Raw genomic sequence first — 26,825 nt, forward strand, 5'->3', positions numbered from 1 at the left:
TCATTGGTGACAGCTAATCATCAAACCCTGTAATAATCCGGAAATACTGAATGCTTTAACTCATTGACTTCAAATTACACATTCAAAACTTTGTGAATCAAATCAAGTATTTATTTCCAAAGGGTGAGATTAAAATTCAAACTAAACAGAACACAGAAGTAGTTTGAAGTCAGCAAGTTAAAACTAAAAATACACTAGCAAATAGTATGTGCAAGAAGGAAAAGAATAATAGGATAAAAAAAATGCTGGATTTATGATGAATCTGGATGTGGGCATTATAAAGGGTCCAGCCTAAATAGAAGATACCAACTTGTCACTGAAGGAACATATTTGCTGATATCTTGTACATAATGCGTTTCTAAAATATAAGATACATATAAAGTAACAAATATAATCATAACATTAAAAACTTTCTTTGAAAAAATGCTGGAAGAGTTTGAGGTGTTTTTTGAGTAAATATTCAAATACAGAAATGGTCAGAAAAATAAAGCAGATACCAGATTTACTCTCCATATGCATTTATAATTGGATGAGATGTAACATGCCTATTACAGCAAAAAATGATTTAGATAAGATTGGAAAAATATTTCTAACTAAATAAAGATGGGTAGGGGAATGGATTCCCATCATCTTTCTAAACATCTCCATCATTGTAGTTTTTTAGGACTAGATTAGACAGACATTTAAGCTGATCTGTACAGACAGTTGTGATTCAGAGGAAGGATGAAACTGTATGTCTTGAGACTCAACTGTGCCTACTTTTTTTATGATGTGTAGCCAGACTATTTTTTTCTAAGTGTATTTTTTCATTTGTATGTAATGCAGGGCCAAACACATTCATATAAGGCTGCTTAAAGTGTGTATGGAAATAAACTGATCAAACTAATTTTTATGTTTTTCCATTCATTACGAAGCTATCATGCTGAGGCAGAATACAAAATGGAGTGTGGCATGAATGCTTGCTATGGAAAAGCAAAAGAAAATTAACAAGAAAAAAATTAATCCATTCGTAATGGAAGATGTTCTCTCATAATAAAGCTTGCATTTTCACAGTACTCTTCTTACTAGGAGTTTCAAAGACCTTTCAGAAATCTTCTCAGTGCCCTGAGAAGGCACTTTGGGAGGCGAGACCACAACTGTGCAGCATCACATTGGAGACAGAAGCCCCAGCGTGTCCAGGTCAAGTTCTAAAAGCTGCTGGCTCTCAGCAGGGCTGGGCCTGGGCTGCTCCAGGTCCCTCTCCCATGTCATGCTCTCTCTACATCACTGTCACTTAACTTGCAGAAATGTCTCCCTGCTCTCACCAACATTAAAAACATGGGATACCACCTTCTACAACAAGAAAAAATGTTGATTTACTGCCCTTTCCTGAAGACAGAAAAACCAACCAACACACCTATACTAAGCAAATATCTATCAGGGACTTCTATAAGAAAAAGGATAGTTGGTATTTATTAACAGCAAAAATAATGTTTGTGTATATTTGCTTTATATTATCATCATATAAAAATACACACAAATTCATATAAATAAATATTTTAAAAGAAAACAATTGCATTCCTTTGATCTAGTGTCCTGCCTTCTCTCCTTAGGACAGAGACCCAGACAGATTTCATGTGTTGTGTAGCACGCTGAACCACAGAGTCATTGCTCTTGGCAAGAATCTCTCATTGAAATTATAAAAGAATAATATATTACACATTTGTGTCCTAATGCTGTAGTCATATATGCTGAAATCCTGAATTTACATAAAGTTTATAACCTTGACTTGGTGCTTGTTTATGTATTTTCAAAAATAATTATTTAATATTGTTGTTTGACCAATTTTCATGTCTGATTTAAGTTAACAATGAATACTTGGGCCATGCAAATAGTTGTTGCTGTGTAAACGAGTATTTCTCCATGTTGGTATTATTTTCCTTCCTTACTTAGAGGTAAATACATTATAGTAAATCTGTCTGTTTACAGAAAGCTGGATATCAATAAAAATCTGTTAAATATCTGTATGAAAAAGAAGTGGTTGTCTGCTGTTGGGTAGATTCACTTTCCAAAAACCCTTAACTTTGCACTAATATGCCTTTAACTACCCTTTAACACCACACTTTGTGTATCACTATTAAAAGCAACAGCAAAAGGTATTTACACCATATAGGGAATAAACCCCCACAACACTCTAATAATAATGACAATAACCTTAGCCAAGGATATTTCTCTATTTCTCTAAAATTAATAACTATCTGGGGTTAATGACCACTGGCTTCACCTTAGGCCCTCAATTAATCCCTGAATCTCAATTGTTATTACCTAATTGACTTAGTTTCATTTCATTTTAACATTTCAAAGTGATCTTCCTAAAACCACAGTGACAGAGTAACGTGGTCTCTGTAGATATGCACTGACATGGTTTCAATACCGTTACTCGGTCTCCGTACGCCTGCATTGACATTTCATTTTGCACTGACATCGCAGTGCCACATCTATGGATCTGTGCAGATGACATGTGATTGTTCACATTAGGTGAAAGCCTGGCCAGAAGCGAGGGCACACAGGCATCCTCTGCAGGAACATGATGCCAGCTGAGAGCTGCTAAGAATTACTGTTATCATTTTTAATAATGTTATCATTGCAAATAGGATTTGTATGTTTGTAAACAGAAGAAATATCAAATGTGACTTGAGATCTTGCTAGCTTCCTTAAATAAACACACAAACAATTTGTTTTTTACTTATATCACTTAAAGACTTAGCCTGAAAAATGCACCAGGTAATATATTTAAAGAGTTGTTTTGATATTACTACTTCATGCTTATTTGAGGCTGCAAACAAATTATGCAAATCATGTGTGTTCAAATATTACCTGTATCAACGCAAGCAGCTGAATATTCTAAGATGCATCTCTAAACCAAGAAATCCTCATAAGAAAAGGGCATCAAAATAGAGTCCTTTTATTATGTGGAAAAGTTTTTGAAAAGTCTTTTGAAGCTCTTTGATCCAGCTTGGGAATAATTTTGGTAGATTACTATTGTACGAAACCTGTAATTTATAGTAGGTGACCTCAGCTGCTCTTTGTATAACAGCCATATATGAAACAATAGCAGGAAAGTAAAAAATACAAGGGGAACTAAAACTGCTCTGTTTATTATGTAGCTCATAATTACATCTTCCTTATTTAATCTTTTGAATCCTGGCGTGTTTTTAATAATACAGGTTCAATTAATATTTACTGTACACAGGAGAGTTAGTTTTGAGTAACGCATTTGGGCTATCCAAACTTTGTCTAACTTGTGACCTTTCCCTAACCTAAGTGAGGTCTATTTTATACAGATCATACTAGATAGACCGTTTCTCTATAAATGGTGAAGCTGCTGCCAAGCTCCCATTGTTAGCTAGTTCATTTTTCAACAGGCACACTTTAGGTTCCTATCACACCACTGTAAAGAGCAAGCCCTTGAGGTTTCTTCTTTTGTCAATGTAATAAAAAGGTTATTTCTGAATAAGCTGAAAATCCACAACAAATCACCCTTTGTGACTTAGAATAACATGATAGGAGGAATTTTTTATTGTTTTTGCAAGCAGCCTCCCATTTAATTCTGTAATATTAAATCGATACTTGAGCTGCATTTGTCCTAATGTAATTTATCTCATCCTTGCAATAACAAACCCCTGTTTCTAACAACTGTTACCCTAGTTCAGTATTCACCATCTAACAGCAGAAGATCCCTTTAGAAGAAGCTATCTATTGTAAGACTTATCAGACAAAGCAACACCAAGAATCAAGTAAAATTCTGTGTACTTTTTGTTAACCCTTGAGGAGTTGTTATCAACTCTGGTAAATAACAACACCCTGTAGGATGCATAAGCTCTTGCCAGATCGACTGTGATGTGGAAATGGGGAGAAAGCCATCTTTTCCACTCTGAACCAAGTAGAGCTGCCACAGGAGGAAAGCTGAATCTCTAACTTCAACAGATCTCCTTGCAGGAGTACCACACAAACAAGGCATGAACTTACAGAAGGCAAGGCTCCTTAATGAAAGAGATGCTTTAACAGCTGAATTCCTAATATTTCCTTTGCCTATCTTCTAGTAGTACAGAGACACTAAGTCCTTTGTACAACTGTACTCTCAATTGAGGAGTGAGTAATTATTTTGCACTAAGTGCACTCTGTTTGGTGAATACTCCTAGCCTGCAGAAATTACCTGTGTATCATACCAAGAGTATGAAGAGCATCACAATGGTTCCCATTGCAAAGCCACGTGGAAATTTTGGGGACAGTCTCCCTGGAATCCAGAGCTGCTATTTAAATTACAGTAAGAGTAAAATTGCTTTACATGGTTGGTAAGTTCAAATGTATACAGAAATGGAAACAGCACTCTTCAGATGTAGTAACAGAAACAGAAGCAGGTGGTAGAAAACATGGTAGAAAACTTTTCAAATAGGACATATGAGCAAATGGGAGGATATTGAGTAAATAAAAGTGAAATGGTTAAAATAACATCAAACACTAAAAGGGGAGGACTAGAAAATGGAAAGAGGCATTCACAGTCTTTTGTAGTAGTCTAGATGGTGGAAAAATCCAAAAACCAATACCAGGAAAGAATGACTTTTTAAGTGAGCAAATACAACAGAACAGGATGAAAACTATTCATGAATTACCAGTACCATTAATGTAATGATGTAAGCACAATAAGACATTTGGTCCCTTTTCTTCAGCTTTAGACAAACTTTTTCTGCTCTGAGCTGTCTTTAGGGGAAGATTATGAAACTCATACTAATAATGTGTCCCCAGAATATAGGAATGGTAAAATCTCTGTTTACTTCCTATAGTAGAGTGTGTGACCCACCACTGTGTTGTTCCTCCTTTACAAGGAAGTTTTGCTTCCTTGCTCAGTACAATTACATCTATTCCTAAAGATCAGAACAGGCCTTATAACAGTGGTTGTAAGAGCAGATGCTTGCAAGTCTATATATACCATTGAGAACATCATTCAGTTTTATGTTCACTTCTGTTTTCTGGCTTGGCATAATTCATTAGCACACTCTACAGAATACTCTATAAAGCTGAATTTGGATTTAATGTTCTAATGGCTACAACATTGTTTAAGAAAACCAAACCAAGAAAAAACCCAGAAACAAACAGCATTGACTTCCTCTTTAATATTAAAGTTGATGTTTACATCTGATAAACAGAGAAAATAGCCAGATAAAGGGTTTTTTTTCAGTATACAAGAAGTAATAACAAAACAGTCCTAATTTTTTTTATGTTTTGCTTTCAGCATTTAAAGTAGTGACACAGCATAGTTTTTGCAGTAGCAATGCTTTTTTGATAGCATGCAATGAAATTGGTACAGTACATAGACTTTTGTGGTTAATTTCATCCTCATTCTAATAGAGACTCTTTAAGAGGGCAATATATGAAGATGAGTTCAAAGCTCTGATTAAAGACAGCTGTACTGCTTTCCAACCCGTTATGTCACAGCATTAGGTAGAGCAATAAGTACACAAATATAAGCCTAAACTGATTTATCTGTGTCTCTCCACATAAATTTGTTTAATGTAAAAACAAATAAAGCAAAGCTTTGATGAAGGTTAGCAGAATTTTCAACATCTGTGCAGATAAATTGAATTTATTCAAACAGAAAAAGCAGCATTAGTGTATCATGTAAAGCTGATTTAAATGATTTCATACAACAGAAAGCATATGCAGTAGCTAAAACAAATACCCTTTGCCTTTAAAACCCATTTCACTCAGACAACCATTACTTCTGAATTTTCTACTATGACAATGTTCAGTTATTCCTTCTTTTTTATTCTCTTGCTGATTTTACACATTCCACTAACCTAAACCATAGTTAAAAGTCCCAGGGGGAGTAACACCCTAAATGTAGCTTTTGTGTGTAGCATCAGGCAGGTACATTCACAGACGGCTTCTGTGAACCTGCATGGGCAGATACCTTACAGCTGGTCAGGTAAAATAAGCTCAGCACAATTCCTTAAATAGCTGAACACAAATGAGTTACAGGTGCTTGAATATTTTTTAAAAACAAATCTCTTTAACACATTCAAACCCAGGAAAATATCTCTATACAACAATAACTCATTGGAGCTATACTAGTTTATCTCTGCAGCAAGGGACAGAGTACTAGAAGATTAAAGACATTTTTTCTTGAAAATTAAAGATTTGTCAAAATTATAAACTCTTGTCTAAAACTTACCAGAAAGGTGAGTTTTAAGGTGAAAGAGTTTTAAGGTGAAAACCAAAAATTAAAAATAGTGTGTATGCATCTGAAAACTACAGCTGAAAAACTCTGGATTAATACCCTTTCCACTCAAGGCGAGACTCTAAAAAGTCTGCACAGGATTTTTGAAAACATATGTACCACTTCAACTAAAAAAAGGTGATGAATATGCACTGTAATGTTTTAGAGACCCTTTATTTCTGGAAAAGATCATCAACTTGTGCTTTAGGGGACTGTTATCAGACCATTATTTCTACAGCTGAATCCATAGCTCTTCTTCTCAGAAAATCTGAACATGATGAGCATACAGGCAAATCTCTCACTGACATTTTAAAGTATTTTGTCTTTTCCTGAGTAAGAGTTGCCACAGAGAAGAGTACTGAAGTGTGTCAAGGCCAACAAGCCACTGTCATTAGGAAACATCTGAGAGCACAAACCTGAGACCCAATCTTGCTCCTCTGAGTGGTGATGTGGATGGAAAAGAAGAGACTGAACTCAAAACTTCACCAAGGGCCAACACCCACCTCAATGAACTTCTGATCTTGGTGGTTCTAAGCAGAGAAAAACAAGGTTCTTACATGGAAACAAGTATGCAGGAAACTTCTGTCCATTTGTGTGCTTTATTTGTCTTGTGGAACTGATCCAGTATGAAGCACTGTTGTATCTTTTTTTTAATTCCCCTTCTTGAACACCAGGATGGTAAACTCCTTCAGAAATAAGTACACAGAAAGCTTCTGCACATTGTTCTTTTGGACTTCAGTGTGCCAGAAATTTGCTACAGTACCTGTAGGGGTAAAGAGAGATTCTTTCCTTAGTCAGTTAAGAGAAAAATTCCTAGGTACAGATTCCCCAGGGGTGAGGAAGAGAAAAACACAAAACATGAGTTATTTCTGAGTCATTAAAATACTTATAAAACCTCCCCCACACCACCCCCATATTTCACAGGCTTATATACATAAAATAAAAGCTGTGTTCTTTGCTTTCACCCCCTCCCAAAATCTCCTATTTTTAACTGTTAACTTGGGATTCCATTGTTGATTTTAACAATCAGATAGTGACAAAACACATACACCAATTATTATCTCCAAATCTGGCTATTTACTGTAACAGCCATGATCCTCTCTTGCCACTTGGGCTTTACCAGCTTTGCCTTATATTGTTTTAAGCCCCAAAACAACAGTCTTCACCAAAGCTCCGCATCACTGTAGGTGTTTTGTCACATCACTAGCACATAATGAATTCATAAAAATCACTAGATTTTATAGGTGACTCTGTAACAGGGAAAAGAACTGAAAGCTCCACCTTCCAGCCCCTGCATTTTTGTCTTTGTTTAGAATGCTTGAAGAAGCCATCCGGAAGGAAGAAAGATTATGAGTATCTTGAAACTAGCTGTTTGACAGAGACAGAACTGCTGATAATGAGTGGGTTGTGTCTGTCTTTTTTGGCTGATCACAACAGAGGTCTGAAGCAAAACAGAAACTCTTGATATGTTTGTGTAAAGCAGCAGTAGCATAAGGGCAGGCAGCAGGAGTTCAGCTGAAGTTCAGGGCAGATGCTGCCATTAGTTTACACTGCAGGAAAGTAAAATTGCTTCCGGATTTACCTCTTCCTCCCAACATCAGCGCTGAGCCATGCTGTGCTGCAGAGTCACAATGTCAGTAGGGAAGCAGTCTTTTAGCAGGATACCACGCTCACGATGGCAGTCCAGCTCTTCAATAAATCCGTACCAGTAGATGACTAACCCAGGGCCAAATCTATCAAACAAAAAAAAGAAAAATGAACTTATGTAACTGTGTTAGGAGAATTTCAATTTCCCACCTCTGTGATTCCAACTCAAATCTGGTAACTTCACTGCAAAATTGGAGGGAGTATTTTGAATGTGCAATTGATGTCAATAGTACCTGATTCCATGAATAAAAATTATATTTAGAGACTCACAGAATCCACATCAGAGTTTCAGTTTTTTATTTTGAATCTTCTGCACACATCAGTAAAAGATACCTTTAATTTAGCATTAAATACTAAATAACATTCAGTAACTGTGATGTACAGAGAAACCTCTTTTGACATGCACCCTGCTCTTTTAGACTTGTGTGTGCAGACATTACAGATACAAGGTTTTACACATGTCCCAGTTCATTCAAACTATAATACCATGAAGACAGCAATGAATCCTTAAAATATAATCTCTACAATGAGCTATTATTCAGGTAATTATTAACATAAAGCACAATTCAGAAGAAACAGAAAGTTTGTGTTGTAATGGCTCTGAAATGTGCCTCAGGAATTCCTCAGATATTGCTAACTCTGACTGATCCCCACTAGGCAATCTCAGGAAGTAGCCCCACGGACTATTTTACCCATCAGGAAGTTCAGACCTTCAGGCTGGGTTCATAAAGAAGTAATCACTATCAATCACTGTGTACTGCGATATGTTTTGCACATCAGTTTCACGTTTTTCCTACTGAGAGCACTTAATTAAAGGGCAGCACTACTTCTGGTGTAGTGTTGCAGGAATTTTACAGTGGAATCATAAATTATGAATGTTGGGTTAGTAAAAGGATGTCTAAAAACAGAACTGCTTTCTGTAGTCTAACATTACAGCAGTCTGTACAACATTAGGCCAAAAAGCTTTTTCTTTCCTTGATTTATTATATGCTGTAGTGAACTTGCCAAAACCAACAGTACAGGATGAGCTGTTAGGTACCGTCTGTACAAGAAAAAGTTCAATAGAATGTCATGTAATGGTTTATATGCAGAGTTCTACTCAGGATTCAACCAATATGGTAGCCAATTTTTGTTAACATTTAATTTTAATAAATATGTGCTGAGTGGAGGCACGGTAACCTAAATATCCACTGAGCAGACAATACAAACACTCAAAGCCATGGGTAGTGCCAGACTGGCTTCATGAGGGTGGTTTCTTTCCAACAAGGCGGAGAAAACTCTATTTGATGTGCTCCTGTAATGGAATAGGCATCAAAGGAAGAAGAAACCCCTGTGGCTTCCTTCTGCAGTTTCAATTAGATGTGGTACTCTTTTGCCTGAAACTGCTGCAGAGCATTGTAACATTTTGGTCTATGGCTACTACTCTTCAACCTCCAAGTGGCCACAGTTCAGTGGCAGAGTAAATTACCCTCAGCATAGATGAGGCCACACTGGCAAATACGCTTTTTGCAACTGAAAGGTGATATTTGAAAGTTGAAAGGTTAAAACTGACACATCTGGTTGTACTAGGTAACATATCCTAACATGCCTGGCAAAAAATACAGTACAGACTAAAAAGTGGCTGATATGAAAGACAATGCTGCCTTATACCCAATTCCTAATTTTGTCTGGTTGGCCAACAATTTAATCTTCCATGGACTTCTCTCCATTGTCCATTGCTTAAGCTCCTGTGGGGCCAAAACATGCAGAACCTCACTGCACCCGCAAGCCCAGAGACACAAGCAGGAGAGAGGGGCCAAGGCAAGTGAGGCCAAGGACTGATGCTCACAGCATCACTCTGCTGAGAGACAGCAGTTTGCTGATCCAGGAGAGGCCCCCACTTTTGTTACTTCACAGATGACGTATCTGTTCCCGCATCAAGCAAATACAGAAATGGGTAATTGGGTGGGAATGTTCTTACGTACTAACCAAAATTATTTTAAAAGCAAAAATCCCCAGAAGATAGGGAGCAGACCTTACATTTCTAATGGGCTATTTTGTGCAAGGCAGAAGGTATGAAATGTATGCAAGCAGTTACTCATTGGGAGCACATGTGCCAGGTAAAATCCTGATGCTAATGAGCAGCTGCTCACCCAAGTTCTGAAGGGCTCATTTTGCTGTGTGGCAGTCTGAATCCCCCATCCACCATAAAATCCATGTGGCACTGTGCTTAAGTAATTTGTTAGTTATTTTTTGAAATTGTAATTTGAAATAAAATTACTATTTCGAGACACCTCAAAAAGCTAATTTATTGTCTTGGGAGGAAATCTCCTCAGCTCAAGCACAATTTTTGAGGTGGTTAAAAAATTATGTTCAGAAATACCAAATTTGATAATAAAATTGTATACAAGAACATCTGCAGACTATTAATGACAGGAGCAAGTACATCTTTGGCATGAAAACATCCATCAATCCTGCTTCTGTCTGTGGTGTTACGGCAAAACTGTTTGCCCTGTGCTGTCTAGGTTGCACTTTTTCAACTCTATTGTGTCAGTCGTTCTATTATAGCACTATATCATAAAGCTCATGTGTATGATCACATAAAAACCCATGCCATACTTTTGTTTACTGCACTTAAGTGCACTACTTAAGACCAAAATAAACTTGTTGGCCCATTAAGCATTTGCCACTGACTATCAGGAACTCCTGCTGCTAAGTGCTAATTCCTCTCTCATTAACGCCCAGAGTTGGCAAACCACAAACAATGCCACCGGTTAATTACTGCTGCCTTAATTTGAAAAGATACTTAACCTTTTTGTGCATGGGGGTGAGATAGCGAAATGTAACCTAAAAGTAAGAACCATACTTTTTAATTTGACTCTTCCCCAAGTGGAGATATGACACCCTGAGGAATGAAAGTCAGAGCTCTGAATTACAAAGTAAAGCTACAAATTGATTTCTTGCATCAGTTGTAACACTGAGCAAGTTAAGTGACTGACTGTGGTTTACACAGGAGAATGAACTAAAATGACAGAATGCATACTTGGTATTGATATGGAAAGGGGAGACATTCAGTAGCTCTGAGGAGCATAGAAAATCTTTGAATGTACCAATTGGTTCTAAAACTGAATACAATATAGGCCAGGTTATCTTATTTCATATGAAAGACACACTGGAGAAAGTTTAGGCTTAAATTGAAAATCAACCTTAGAATTTAACAAACTGTTGGACTCCTATGGATTTTCTTCTTGCTTAGAAAAATTGTATAAATCCCTGAAAATATGCTTGTATTTCTTTTCCCCATCTTTAGTTCTTAGATGTGAAAAGCTTAGGTGTGAAGGAATGTGTCCAAAAGTTACACAAAACAGTAATTTTAGCTATTCCAGTGAAAGTACTGCTTTGAGATCTTTACTTTTATTAGGAGTTTCTTTTTAAAGCTGAAAAGAAATCCAAGTAACTAAGGAATGGTTGATTCCATGTAGTAAAAACAGAATAAAGAGGAAAAACAGATGCAGGAACATAATAAACATAGCAAGTGAAAATCATCCACAGAGGTTGCAGCAGTTTACTTAAAAATCAATCAATAGATAGGTAGCTAGCATTATATAAATCCCAGTTTAGCCAATGTCCAGTTTTGACATTAGAAGTTGTGACTGACTACATTAGACTGACTACAAGGCTGCCAAAGCCAACTCAGGGGCACTTGGGGTATGAGTACCAGAAGTGCCAAAGGGGATGCACACAGGCTTCTGACCCCAAGGCATGGCAAGAGGAGAGCAGCATTAAAAAAGCTCGTGGATTGCTTTAGGCCTAATTTAGGCTTGATACAGATGACTAAATTTAGTCTAAGTACTAAAGGCAGCACATGGTGTCTTTCAAAAAATCAACTGAAGCATCTGAGATAGAAAAATACAATTTGAATAGAGTTAAATATAGTTGCAGTCTCAACAAGTTCTTTAGATAAAACTTGTATCTGACTGTACTATTTGCTCTAAGTAAGTCAGGTTTGCACTAATTTCAGATTGTTCAGAGGAACTCTGTATTGGTTTAATCACATAAATTTTGAAAGAAAACCATAGCTAAAGAGGTACACTGATAATCCTGGGACACTGAGTTTTGTCTTGGAAAGGAGTTTTACACAGATATACTGTAAAGCCAGAAGGCAAAATTCAGATAACACAAAGCTAAATGGTTCTTTGTCTTAAGAAAAACAACACAGCAACAACAACAAACTAAGAGATCACTTAGAATAAAAAGGGAAAGAACACAACTAAGTAAAATATGAATCAGGGTTTAACTTGCCCTCCAGTTGAACCAGTTTTGTGCTAGAACAGAAAAAAGACTTTTATTTATTTATCAAAGTGGCCTATTAGGCTCACACATATTCTACTTCACTTCAAGAGAAACTACTTTCTAGTTATGTCTTTTCTTCTGGAATGTCTGTGTGAGGTCCATACCAGCTTCTAAGGATTTGCCCAGACATGTGGCTGTTGTGAGGTGATTTTTTCACAATCACAAAGCCTTGCATGTGGTTTTATGAAAAATGCGTTTTCAACACACTGCTTGATACTGAACAGAAATGTAAAAGAACTTGGAATTGTTTTTATATATAAATGTTCACTTCATTTATTATTAGTCTATTTGTTATAGATGTTCTATATGCATCTCAGCATAATGTAAATAATTTGAATTCCAGAAGACTCTCATAAGAAAATGCTGGCATATGAATTATTATTTCTAATATGCATGCATTTAAACAAATATTTTATCAAATGGATTCAGCCAAATATTCATGTTATGAAAGTATAACAGTCTACCGGGTTGGTAATTTTAATTATGAAGGGCACATCTGAATGTGTCTTTTAAGGAGTGCATTCTAGTCCCTCACTTTTCACTGCCAGCTAAAAAGCTGGCTTTGTCTCCTTGTTTTTCATTTTAAATATAGAGAAAACCAGAGCATTACCATTTGCACAGCACTACTTGTTTTCTGGGAACGGGGAATTACCAAAATTTACAAATAAATGATTACATTCTAAGTCACTTTAACATCGTTCTTCAGAATCACAGTTGTAAATAGGTTTTACTTGTAGAACTAATAAAACTTGAAGATAAAATAATTAACCTTCCCTATAATAATACATAATAAGTTTACTGTTTAAGGATACTCAGCTTTATTTTAGTGTACTTGCAGAAGTCTCATTTGTGTCAGCAGAAGAAATTTAAAAATTGGCAGAGCTAGGCTAGTTAGCAACAACTACAGACCACATTTTCAAATAAGGTCAGTTGGCATAAGTCAGCCAACTTCCTTATGTCTAGACCAGTTTACTGCTGCTGATGACACAGCATTATATATCTTGGCCAACATTTAAGAGCCACTGCTCAGAAATGTACTTCGATTAGCAAGAAACTTCCCACTTAAACAGCTACTGCAGTCCTAATTCAGAATTGTTCATAACAAGGTTTTTTTTTCTATTGTTCATTTACACAGAGTTTTAAAATCAAATACAGGTACTTGTGCATTAAAACAGTGCATTTTAAAAACTCTGAATGCAATTTGAAGATAATGGTGGATGGTGGAGTTTTATCATTCCTGTCAGTTTTCAATCCTCCACACAATTTTGTGATCCAGTGGCACACACACAGCACTGTATTCCTGTGACTTCACCAAATCTGGTTGAAAGGAGTAAAAAATCCAGTACTTAGCAAATCAAGTAACTGAATGATAATTTTTGCTTACAAAATCTGATCCTTAACTTGTAATCCATAAGGCTGCAGTATTTGCTTGCAGATGTGGCCCAAGAAAGTTTAACAAGTTCTGATCACATACTTGTAAAGATGATAGGAAACTTGTCCATGGCATGAACAAGTACTACATGCCTCACACACAGATGCTAGCAGCATAATATGTCTCAAGGAACCAGGCATCCAGTTCATGCTGCTTAAGGTAAAATTAAGCAAGTAAAACCTAATCTGCTTTAAGCTTTGATGTTACCACAGAAGTTGGGGGAAGTCTTATTTTTACTGAAGACAAGGAAAAAGTCAAAGTTTACTAATACTTTGTGAGACTCCCATTTAACAAGGAGGTTTTAACTTAACAGTGGAAATGTCTTTGGGCTGAGAAAGATAGGCATTTCCATGAATGCCACAAACTGATATTATATGCAGTTGATATGGAAGTTAGAATTGTCAGGTGAAAAAAGGGTGGATGGAAACTAATATCAGGCCTCTCTCTCTACAGTTACACCTCACTTAGATGTAATTAAATCTTAAAGAACTTTTTTTACACTAGTTATCTTTTTACCTCTGCAATGAGACTGTTAAAGCTTCAATAAAATAGCAGCATTTAATCAAACGTATAATATGATTAAATTGCTTGTGGCATTTGAAAAATAAAAACAAATCGAGTGATATTTATGTGGACATAAGGGGGCATTCAAAATATTTTAGAATTTCTCATAGCACAGTTTTAAATGCACATTAATAGACTGCACCAGAAACTGTGCAAGTCACTGTCATTAAAATATAAATACAATATAACTTTTAGCTGCATAATACATTTTTAATAAACAAACTGTCGAAACACATTCTTCACTTACACTTCTTCATTCAGATCTGAGTACTGTTCTCCAGGCAAATAAAGGATTTTTATAATCCTCAATGACAAGTTAGGCTTTTTTTAAAAAATACAGTTCTCATGGAAATTAACTTTTAAAAACTATGATTAAATAACATTAAGGCTATAGTGATTTACAAGGATCAAGGCTTTTTAAGTGAAGACTGATGCAGTGAGAAAGAAAACACATACTGGCTTCAAGGCAGCTTGTCATTAAGAGAAGAGAGCCTTGAGTGAACTTTGAATTTCTCAGTTTCTGTTGGTTCATGTCCTAACACCTACTAAAATATACTCTTTTTTTTTGTTTGTTTTGTTTATTAGCAGTGTTCCAGATGCTCAACTCTCAAGTGGTTGTGTGTACTTAAGGAACAATATGTTTTTTTTTCAGTCTCAGCATATTCAAAATTCAGGTAGATGCTTTCTTTGCACATCAGATTGTAAGGTTTTGTGCCCTAAAGACACTCTACAAGGTGATCCTATGCCTGCACTGCAGGACTGGGGTGATGTACTTAAAATTAACATCATACTCGCATTCGCATTTTAGAAAAGAGATTTTTAACTCTTATACTGCTGGATTGTTTCATGGAAATAATGGCCACAGTTCTTTTCAGAGAAAGAATCATAGAATGGTTTGGGTTGGAAGGGACCTTAAAGGTCATCTAGTTCCAAGCCCCCTGCTTGGACAGGGGTGCCACCAACTGAGACCTGTCTGCTCAGGGCCCCATCCAACCTGACCTTGAACACTCTCAGGGATGGGCCATCCAAACCTCTGCTGGCAACCTGTTCCACTGCCTGACCACCCTTTAGTGCAGCCCACAATGTACTTGGCCTTCTGGGCCATGAGTGCACACTGGTGGCTTTTTCTGGCTCTAGTGGAGATCACTTGGGTATGCATCTTGGAAAACAATGCATTTTGGCGACCTGGGAAGATAGTTCCAGTATCTGGCTAAAAGAGATAATAGTGTTCCAGGTATGTTGTTTGATAACTTGGAGATAAATGCAATATTCTGGGAAATACAAGGATTCTACATTAGTTAACTATTTCAATACAGGGCAAAGTATTCAGGAACCCTGGATGAGGGACATAACTAAGCAAAAGAAGCTCAACCACAAACCCCTAAGATCTGAAAGGCAGAATACAAGAAAAACTTGTATCTTTTTCAGAAGCTTCAAAGTTTCCATGCCGGTGGAGAAAGTCTAACATTCTATTCTGTGTTAGGTGTGGCATTTATGTATTTGTCTTTCCTAACTCAGGGTTAGCACATTGTTTTACTGTCCACTGTTTTGTAAGTCCATTAATGTTCAAAACAGCAACACCCTTCCAATCCTACAACATGCATTTTGAGGACTAGTTTACTAAAGCAGTGCTGCTTCTATTTTAAGTTGTGCTACTTGTATTTACCAGTTAATATATTGCAAGAAAGGCAGTACTCTTTGAATAAGCGGGGAACAAAGATGGCTGCTTGCACTGCAGAACTATTCCACATATTGTTGCTGAAAGCATCACTTTCTGATTAAATCCAGGCAAGGAATGTTGCTTCTTGAGGTACTTGCTTGTTACTCAGTTTCCCTTAGAAAACATTATGCCATTAGTTTGCTCTCCAGAGACTGTCGATGCAAGGCCACTATTGTTGGATTCTGTACATTTGAAGCTGCGGATCAGTGTTGAGAGGAGTTACTGAGGTTATTTCAAACATTTTTTAAACTCACAGCAGCCTCCTCAAAGGAATGCTTGGGTGCAAACCACCTCTTATCCTGGGTGACAGAAAAGATGAGAAGAGCCTTTGAGTACTGTTAGATTGAAGTCCAGGCAGCCACAAGTGCTGGTCAACTCATGCTGCCACTAGGTGATTAACAGTTGTTTACTTTTAAGGCTGAAAGTAACAGGCCATTCTAAGGCCAGTGCAAGATGATATCTGAATAATCTGTGAGTGCCTCGTAGTCTGCAGCAATCCTTTCTTTCTGTGCAGCTGTTTATCTGGTGTCACCAGAAAGATAAGATAGGCCAAAAGTGCATTTAACCAATAAGGCAGAACTGCTCTTACAACATTAGATTTTTGTTTAATAATTATTGTAAAACAGAACCAAAGTAATCAGAAAAGTTGCTCAGCAAATTTTGATACCAGAAATATTGATAAATAAAGGCATTATATATCTGTGTGTTTAGTATTTGCTGAGCATAAATCTTGAGGCCAGCATTAACGCTATCTCAAGACATTTTGGAATGAATTATTAGACAATTCTGTATCTTCAAATCCTTATACACAATGCAATAAAACAAACAATGTAACAGATGAATTAACAAATGGAGGACAGCTCATGTGTGCTTCCAACTTCCCAGATCAGAGAATTAGAAGACCAGATAGTAAATCATACTGAGTATCTCCACAGAATGCTGCTTAGCAGTTAACTACCAAACATGCTATTGCCATAATTGACAGGCAGAAGCATTTTATGTGTGATGCTGTATTTAAATTTACTGTCTCTCAAAATGTAACTCACCTACCTGTATTAAGCAGACAACAGATGAAAAAGGATGTGTCTGCTGCCCATTACTGTGGCACCTGATGCCCACCCAAAAGGAAGGCTAACACCTCTGACCTTGAATATTCTTACTGCCTTTGGAATCCACTGGCAAACTTTAACTGTGTCTGGCACACACTTATTTTTTAATGCCTGAGGCTCCTCAGCTTATCACTCAGTTGTTTCATATATCCAGTGTCTGTTCAATTCAAACTGGTCCTGACCCACTTCATATTTAAAAATAATTTGGGATTTAGTTGTTATTCAGAAAGGAGTGCATCCTGAGACACACAAATCTTAGGTATCACCTGCAAAAATATCCAGTCTCCCAGAAGAGATATCTTCACATGGTGCAAGTTGGAGAGACTCTAGGAGACCACCAAGGCAATCTATAGTAAGTGTTACATTCATTATCAGGCGAAGTAAGTGCATAACTGAGGATGGGCAATCTACTTTCCTTTTCTGCCTTCTCTCTTCTTAACTATTTATACACGTACACATAGAGCTCTACTGCATGCACCTTCTGAAAAATGCATGCTATTTAGATTTATTTGCAAGTTATTTACCCCTTCTCAGTATATACCAACACTAAACCCAACTGTGTTTCAGCTTTCTTTGCTTACTATGCACCGAACTTTTCTGGGCTCACCATCAAGGTACAAAATTATGTTCAAAAGGAAGACATACAAATATACATGGTGACGGAAGTGAGCCCAGAAGGAGGGAGAGGAAGAATCAGAGGAAAATGCTATCACTTGTGAAGTTTTAAAAGCAATGGCAGATTAGTTGAGTTAGCCAGTGACATATTACAATCCATGCCTGATGAGAACTGAGGCAGAAGTCTGCAACACTATAAAATCACATAGTATTGACATATTCCTTCATACAAATACATGTTGAAAACAGTGGAAGACAGCTGGACTACATATTCTTGTGTCCCTTCCCTTCCCTTCCCTTCCCTTCCCTTCCCTTCCCTTCCCTTCCCTTCCCTTCCCTTCCCTTCCCTTCCCTTCCCTTCCCTTCCCTTCCCTTCCCTTCCCTTCCCTTCCCTTCCCTTCCCTTCCCTTCCCTTCCCTTCCCTTCCCTTCCCTTCCCTTCCCTTCCCTTCCCTCCCCCCTACTTCCCCTCCCCTTTCCCTTTTTTATCCCATTTCCTTTTTCCTATTTTTTTTCTTTCCTTTCCTTTCTTTGCCATGTAATTGTTAGATTGCTAGATAAATGAACATTGTTGGTTGCAGACATCTAATGGCATCAAAGACAGCACCAGCAGTCTCATTTTAATCAAAACAGAAGAAGTGTGACCTATTGAACTCATAGTCCTGTTCAATTTCTGTTCCCTTTAAGACAAAAGCAAAATAGAAAATAAAAGAAACAACAAGAAGAAAAATAAACACCACTTTTCCCTTCAAAGATAAATTAAGCTTGAGTAAGCAGCCTGAAACGTCATGAATAATGAGTACTACCAACCTCTCTGAGACTTGGCTAATTTCCACCTGAGCACAGCCACTTTGTTGTTTTTTTGGTTCTTACATTGCATAAAAGCTCAGAGTAAGTAAATTAAATGATAAGATTAGTATCTGTTCTGACCAGCTGTCTCTCCCTGTCCCTTGTTAGCCAAAAATTGCAAGTTTTTTTTGTTTCTTAAAGTGCTTATTTTCCAGTCTTGTCCTTATATTTGTGACTGCTATATCAAAAAACACCATGCATTCTAAACATAAGGAAGGACAATAGTTTAAAATGGTTCTTGAATTCCACAGGAACCACTCAAGAAAGCTGTCTCTCACAGAAATCCACTTGTCAGGAACAGCCATAATGCAGCTTAAGGAGAGGTGCTGACATAAGGTTTCCATCTGCTCCGACCTCAGTATGGATTACTGAGTATGTTGAAGACACCTTCAACTTGAACTGAGTAATGGAAGACCAATATAGACAATAAAAAGATTCTTGTCAGTCCCCTCAGTTTACAGCACTCTTGCAAAAGAGGTGGGGGTCTAATAATGGTCTGTTCAAGCTAAACCATTATTAACTGGAAGGCATAAAAAACCCCAACAAACCCCCAAAACACACACCGAAAAGAGGAAAATAGAGTAAATAAGTAAGAGGGAAGAGAGAACATTTATGCAATTTCAACTACAACTTCTAGGATCTCTCTATATTAACTACTGACTTTTGCCAGAGATTTCAAATTGTCTTTCTGTACCTTTGAGGTACATTTTTACAAATCAGTATTTCTACACTGGAGGCAACTTTGTAGTTAGTAGGTTTGTGCACAGCAGACGAGTATACCTTAGGTAGACATTATTACATATTACTACACACGAATACAGATATACCCAGCAAGTCTGGCACCATCCTCCTGAAGAATGAGACAAATTCTCAGTAGTATTTGGAGCTTTTCACTAAGTCTTTGTTATGCAGAATTACCCAGTGACAAAGTTATTTCCATCAGGCTAAGTGGTGCAAACTGATTATCACTTGAAATAGTATGGTATATTCTGCCCTGGTTACAAAAACAAGCTGCCCAGCCACAAAACCCAGCTGCCCTAAAGTCCTTCCCTGCTCAGAAGTACATGATATCAAGATGTATAAATTGACACAGGTTTATATAAAATTTTTCTCTCAAGCCTCCCTAGGATGAAAAGCACTAGGATGAACTGCTAAAGGAAAACTTGCACAGGTATTGCATTTTTGTTGAGGGCCAATAGAACTTCCAGTTTGAGGTCAGACTATCTCTGTTTCCACAGTTGCTAAATCCACATTAACATTTTTACAAGCTATTTCTAAAGCCACACCAATAGATTAAGCATTATTTTTAGTTAAGTTCAAAGAGAAGAAGAAATACAGCTTTGCCTGTTCTACCTGATTTCACTATGGCAACAGCAGAAAAATGGTAAATTCAGGAGATTAAGAGAACTATAATTCCAGCTGAACCAGCAAAAATAAGAATTAAAAATTAATTTATAATTTTTGATTACCTATAGGCACTTTTGAACCATTCTTTAATTAAAAAATATTAAGTCAGACCACATAGAAAATGATAGAAATGGTACAGAACAGCTTCTCTTTGCTTAAGTAATGTTTCCACTTTAAAGTACTTATTTGCTCTCATTTGCTTAACACCACCAATGTTTAGTACTGTGCAAATTTATGGAAATCTGACTTTAAGGAGCTTTATGGTACTGAGTGATTTTTTAATTTTTGATATACTTAAACTGAAGTGCCTTGATGAGATTCTGGAATAAATGAAATAAAACTCAGTAGCATGTAATGATGTCTTGTGACATGTTGTGAGGTAATATAGGCAGTAACATGTCATCACTGTGGGTAAAATAATCTTAATGCTTTAATTTTCGTTTACTTTGCACAGAAGTGTGTCCTATGACTTTAAAAAATCTATGAATAAAACCTGATAGATCTTTTTCCCCATGGGCATTTAAGGACAACTGTGCAATTTCAGAATACATTACTTATATATTGCAAGAGTTGCAAGATTTATGTTAGAAGAACCCAAACTGCATTCCACTTTTTAAAAAATGAAACAATTCCAAACCAGATAATATATATAGATTACTACTGTGTAAATATATAATTAAAAAAAAATCACAGCATCACAGAATGGGTCAGGTTGGAAGTGACCACAGTGGGTCATCTGTCCAACCTCCCTGCTCACGCACGGAGGCACAGGATTGTGCCTCACTCACATCCTGGACCATGTGGCACAGGCTTGTGTCCAGGCAGCTCTTGAATATCTCAAGTGAGAGAGACTTCACAACCTCTCTGGACAATCTGTTTCAGTGCTAGGTCACTTACACAGTAAAGAAATGCTTCCTTATGTTCAGGTGGAACTTTCTGTGACTCAGTTTCTGCTCATTGTGTCTTGTCTTGTTGCTTGGTACCTGGAAGAAGAGCCTGGATCCATCCTCTGACGCCCTCCCTTCAGATACTGCTAGACATTACTGAGGTCCCCTCTCAGTCATCTCTTCATCATTCTTGAGGCTGAACAGGCCCAGCTCCCTCAGCCTTTCCTTGTAAGAGGCATGCTCCAGTCCCCTTGTCACCTTTGCTGCCCTTCATTGGACCTGCTCCAGGAGCTCCACATCTCTCTTGTCCTGAGGAGCCCAGAACTGGACACAGCACTCCAGGTGAGGCTCTCCAGGTCTGAGCAGAGGGGCAGGATCCCCTCCCTCAACCTGCTGGCCATCCTCTTCCTAATGCAGCTCAGGATCCCATTGGTCTTCTTGGCCACAAGGATCATGGCCAGCTGCCTGACCCCAGGACTCCCAGGTCCTTCTCTGGAGAGCTGCTTTCCAGCAGGTCAGCCCCCAGCCTGTACTGGTACATGGGGTTATTCTTCCCCAGGTTTAATAAAAAAATCGAATAAATATAAATTTAAAATATTCTAATAAAAAAGTAGATGTGACAGCAACAGAAAAGTTTTAAACTTTTGATATCACTGTCTGGAAGCCATGACCAATCTAACAACATCTGTTGTCTTAAATATTAAAGATTCAATAATTAACCAAATGTTTTTCAGTAATTGCTTAACTTATTCAATTTTTTTTTTTTACTGCCGGTAACTAATCTGATTTTTGTACATGATCTGCAACTTAACAGGAACATGCTCAAAATATTGCTACAGTTTGGTTCAAACCTACACATAGATATAAAGGTTGCAATAAAAAAAATATATTTCCCTTTGCTTTCCCAGAGAAAGAAGCAATCAATCCATGTAACATTAGATTAATAAAGGGACACAAATCAATAAAGCTAAAGAAAAGGCAAAATAATCATATTATTTTGTAGGGGAGAGAGATTTTTCAGTACAAATTTAGAAGTACTGTATTTTCTTGAAGATTTGCTTAGTCCTCATCTGGAAACTGTAGACAGGTCATTCAAGAAAGACAATAAGTAATAGCCAGATACAGAGCAAGGCTACTGCACTGCTCAGGAAAAAGAACAGCTGCTCACAGGAAAGACTAAATGAGTTTGGTCTTTCCAGCCTAGGAAGAATAAAGGCTGAGGACAAAGTATTGTCCTCCACCAACACATCAGGGAGACTTATGCACTGGGGCTAGAAAAAACTTCCAGTGAGGGCAATAGGACCCTTAAATTATTTTAAAATTCCACTTGAAATGTTTAACAAATAGGTTATAAGATACAGTGTTAATCACAGCTGGGGATTAGACACAGTGACAAAACCTTACACTTTTTTGAATGTATTACATAAAACTAGTGATACAAAATGCTCTCTCAAGCAATCTGGAATGGTATCACCACTGCTAACAAAATTAAACAGACTCAAATATGTTTTCTCTGCCTGACGAAAAAAGACAAATGTCTGTATAGTATGACATATATTTCTAAAACAAGATATCAGAAAGTCATCCAGAATGTAGGAAAAGAAAGAGTTTGAAAAGATTAAAGGAAATCTTTTGAAATGAACAATATGGATTTGAACCATGCTTATTTGTCCACAGACATAGCTCAAGAATTTACTTTTCATAAATAATAATGGCTTGTCTGATTTTTATTCATGTTAAGATATTCAAATTGCAAAGGTTCTCTACACATGAAGACAGGTAAACTTTTCTAATTGAAGAAGTATTTTCAACTATGCTCATTTCACTCCTTGCTTTTACAACACATACCACTACCTCAAGCTCTTCTGATTCAGTGTTATCCAGATTACTCCTGCCTAATAATCCTCAAGCCTAAAGCAAAGAGAACAATCAAAGGTATGCTGAAAGAAAAGAAACCACCACCAAACCTCAGAGATCTGTAATAGCTTCATCACTAGTTCCCTGTCCTAGTTTTCAGGGGAAAAAAATAAAAATTATCTTGAAGCAATACCCATGCCAATCACACACTTCATACACCCTGTTCCTCCCCTTTTTAAATTTAATTTATGAATTTTTCTCAAGGTCCTGGTTGTAAAGTACGTAGCTCATAAAAGGTTCCTGGGACCAGGTGACCATATGATTATGTCAGTTCCACTTGGAGAAGTGGACTCATTGTGAATAGTGCAGTTCATAAAGCACACAGCAAATCTAATAGTTAAGTGAAGGCACAAAATTCTCAATGGAGAGGTTGTGACCGTAAACCAACTTCCTGGCAGAGGCAAAGTGTGACAGGTGGAGTGTAACACAACCCCTGCTGCCCCCAACAATCTCACCTGCATTAAAAATAGCTGAGTAGGGCTGAACATTTTTTGTTTACAAATAGGATTAAATTTAACAGTAAAACTGAACAAAGCAATAGCAACTGAATCAAATGTGACAGCAAAAACCCCATTTTATGCACACACTTTATTACCGTTCTTAACTTTGTGTTTGTATAGTGAGTGAATTTATGCTTCAGCATGTCTAAAACTGAATTACAGAGATACATACAGTGGTAATTTTCTTTACAGTCATCTACCAACTGAATGAGAAAAAAGAGAGCAGCTATTCTAGAAGAAGTGTACACTCAATTCCTTTGTTTTATCCGTGCAGTCACAGAACAAAAATATTTATTTTAAAGATGAGCTATAAAGTGTCAGATATCAGATTCAAAGTGTGAAGAAAGAACCACCTCTAACTACTTTCACATATAGTGAACCAGAAGTGTGGTGTGAAACAAGTGGACAATAATTGAAATAAAGGTCTCAAATGCACTAGGTTAGAAAAGCAGAGCTAAACCATTATCCTCACTCAGCATTATTTGGCATTTGCTAACAAACTTACAACAAAGGCTGATAATAATCCAACAGATACTAAATGATGGCACTTAGTTGTAGAAAAATAAATTATCTAAGAGAAGGTATGTAAGGAGCAAGGAACTACTTTTCCTGATTTTGTATCCAGACCTTAGTGAAATAGTATGTATTTTAAAGATTTTTCCAAAAACAAGAGAAAAAACCTCAACAATTTAAGTGTACTATCAGAAATGTGAGTTTAAATATGAAGCTCTCAATTTTAAATAAATATCTTTAACATTAAAATGGCTTTGAAAATCCTTTACCTTTTGTTAATTTCAGGATTTCCAGATGAATCTGAAAAAAATCAGTAATTCTCATGTTGGACTAACTTATAGTTAAATGGTCTATGTAGTTTTAAATTTTATGTACTTTAACCACTTCTTTATTCACTAGATCATAATACATAATTTAGGGAGATTTTCAGGAAGACATGCTGATAGTTCAAAGTTTTTTCATTACTAAAATGAAAACAATGGATGAATTGTAAAATTGAATATCAATTTTAAGAACAGTACTTCAAAGTAGAGACCAAACTTGTTTTGGCATATTTCTGACTTACCACTCTATGTTAACAAGATCATCTTTAGACATATCTTTTTGTTGTGTTGCCCATAGAGTAGTTATTACAATTATGGAATCATACAATTGTCTAGATTGGAAAGGACCTCAAAGGTCATCCAGTTCCTACTCCCTGCCATGGGCAGGGACACCTTCCACTAGATCAGGTTGCTGCAAGCCCCATCCAGCCTAGCCTTGAACACTTCCAGGGGTAGGACATCCACAACTTCACTGGGCAACCTCTTCCAGTGCCTCACCACCCTCACAGCAAAGATCTCTTTAATCTCAGTAGAGTAAAGATCTCTCTTTAACCGCAGTAAACTTACTCTCAGTGTGAAACCATTCTCTCTTGTCTTGTCACTTAATGCTCTTGTAAGAAGTCTCTCTCCATCTTTCTTTCAGGCTCCTTTCAGCTACTGGAAGGCTACCATTAGGTCACCCTGAAGCCTTCTCTTTCCAGACGGAACATTCCCAATTCTCTCAGCTTTTCCTCACAGGAGAGGTGCTCCATCCTTTTGACCATCTTCAAGGCCCTCTTCTGGACTCACTCCAGCAGCTCCATGTCCTTCCTGTGCTGGCACCCAGAGCTGATGCAGCCCTGCAGGTGGGGTCTCAGCAGAGCAGGGCAGAGGGGCAGAATCCCCTCCCTGGCCCTGCTGCCCACGCTGCTCTGGATGCAGCCAGGACACGTTTGGCTCTCTGGGCTGGCAGTGCCCAGGGCTGGGTCATGTCCAGCCTCTCACCCATCAACTCTACCTTTAGAATATCTGAGGGGTAAATATTTGGCTCTCAAGAATGCTCTTATGGGAAATGTGTATTATGTTCACTGTTATTTGATGACAAACTGTCAAAAGACTAAAATATTTCTTTAATAAATTACTCCATTCAATAAAAGCATCAATAGTTTGCCTGGTTTTAAAATATAATTTCACTACAACACATTGAAAGAAATAATACTAATGTAAAAGCAGTGCCTTGTGCATTACTCCATATTAAACCACAGCCTCCCAGCCCCCAGCATTAGGGTATTGTTACAGGTCTGACAAACCACACCTACAAGGAAATTCAGAGATCAGAAAGAAAATTTTACTTATCATTTTGTGCCTAGATATAATTCACTGACTGCATTAAGGATAGGCCAATAACTCTGTCTTTTTAGGTTTAATATAAAACCATTAAAATAGATGGTATCTTAAAAAATATAAGTAAACATTAAGGGTGTTGTGAACACATACATATATATTACACAGAACTTATGTTTATACTATGTGGCATTTTTTCCCAACATGGGGGGGGGGCAAAATGGTTTTGATTACCTCACTAAAACACAAATGAAGAAATATTGACCATTCAGTCAGGAGTTGCAGGCATTGGACTGTATGATAGGAACCTTCCAAATACAATTGAAGAAAATGCACCTCATAAATAATGCTCTGCCCATTAAGGCAAAGACAGTCAACTGACACTTCACAGGATGCAATATGAGAAAACAAAGTGGCCCGCATGATGACATGGAAATTATTGCAATAGTTCAAAATGAAGAGGAAACAATAATGAACAAAAAGTTCTCTTTTCTCAACATATAATATTGTTTAATAGTTCAGATTTTTCCTCCTGTTTTGAAGCATTCCATCTCATTCATGATTCCCTCACATGAATGGAAGGTAAACAGATGTACTGAAATCTCTCATGACACTACAGAATCTAACAGTTGTTTAATTTCTGGCTTACACTGTAACTTAGTGGATCCTCTGTTTTTATGCCATTTTGATTATATCAGCATGTATTTTAGTCATTGATCAGCAACTCCATTTGTCTTTTATATCTCAATTTGACATCAATGCAAGAAATGGGATGAGATGCAAACAAAATTATATAGAATTACTAAATAATAGTTGATCATTAATTATATTTGTGATGCATGACTTGTCAAAACCAGATTTAACAGTAGGTAATGAATGCTTCTTCGTACTTCCATAAATTCAATAGAAAAAAAGGTTGCTTTGAAAGCTAAAAAAAATTTGCAATTTCCAGCTGCTAATCACATCTGAGGATTACTAGTCTTTATGACTAAGAAGTCAGGGATGACATCAGATGCCTCTTTATAGTTACTGTTATCGGTGACTAGGTGATCTCAGGTGGATCTTTAGTAAACAGTACTTCTAACAAAACCCTGTTTGAGAACCTGTTCTCAAAACTCAGCTTGGTCCCAGGGAGTTACTTTTCCATTGTTACTCCCTACTGTAAACACATTACAGAAGCAATGCACAAATGAGCTGTACCACTCACTACTCGGCTGAGCAAAATCTGGAAACTCACTCCATAACATTCAATTTGACACCTGACTCAAAATGAAGAGTTTTAATGCAGGCATTAACCCCAACAAAAGAGCTCAAACATGTTTTGATTTAGCAACATTAAAATTTGGTAATTTTTGACCAAAATGAAGAAATTTTTAAAGAAATTTTTCAGTTTTGTCTGCTGAAACATATTTCAGCATTAAAGAGCATTCCC

At 37.0% G+C, this 26,825-nt stretch overlaps 1 protein-coding gene across 2 annotated transcripts in view; it reads right to left on the minus strand.

The window, feature by feature from the left end:
* Positions 1 to 5,133: 5,133 nt before the first annotated feature.
* Positions 5,134 to 26,825, minus strand: part of CDIN1 (CDAN1 interacting nuclease 1) — a 123,854-nt gene continuing 102,162 nt past the window's right edge. For both annotated transcript variants that reach the window (XM_036384368.2, XM_036384369.2), the window contains 2 exons: positions 7,839 to 7,989; positions 5,134 to 7,019 (listed from right to left, as the gene is read on the minus strand). In XM_036384368.2, the coding sequence (XP_036240261.1) occupies positions 7,854 to 7,989 (136 nt within the window). In that variant the 3' untranslated portion in view covers positions 5,134 to 7,019; positions 7,839 to 7,853. The remainder of the gene's footprint in view (positions 7,020 to 7,838; positions 7,990 to 26,825) is intronic.

Source organism: Molothrus ater, chromosome 6 (genome assembly GCF_012460135.2).
Source record: "Molothrus ater isolate BHLD 08-10-18 breed brown headed cowbird chromosome 6, BPBGC_Mater_1.1, whole genome shotgun sequence".
Classification (NCBI taxonomy): domain Eukaryota; kingdom Metazoa; phylum Chordata; class Aves; order Passeriformes; family Icteridae; genus Molothrus; species Molothrus ater.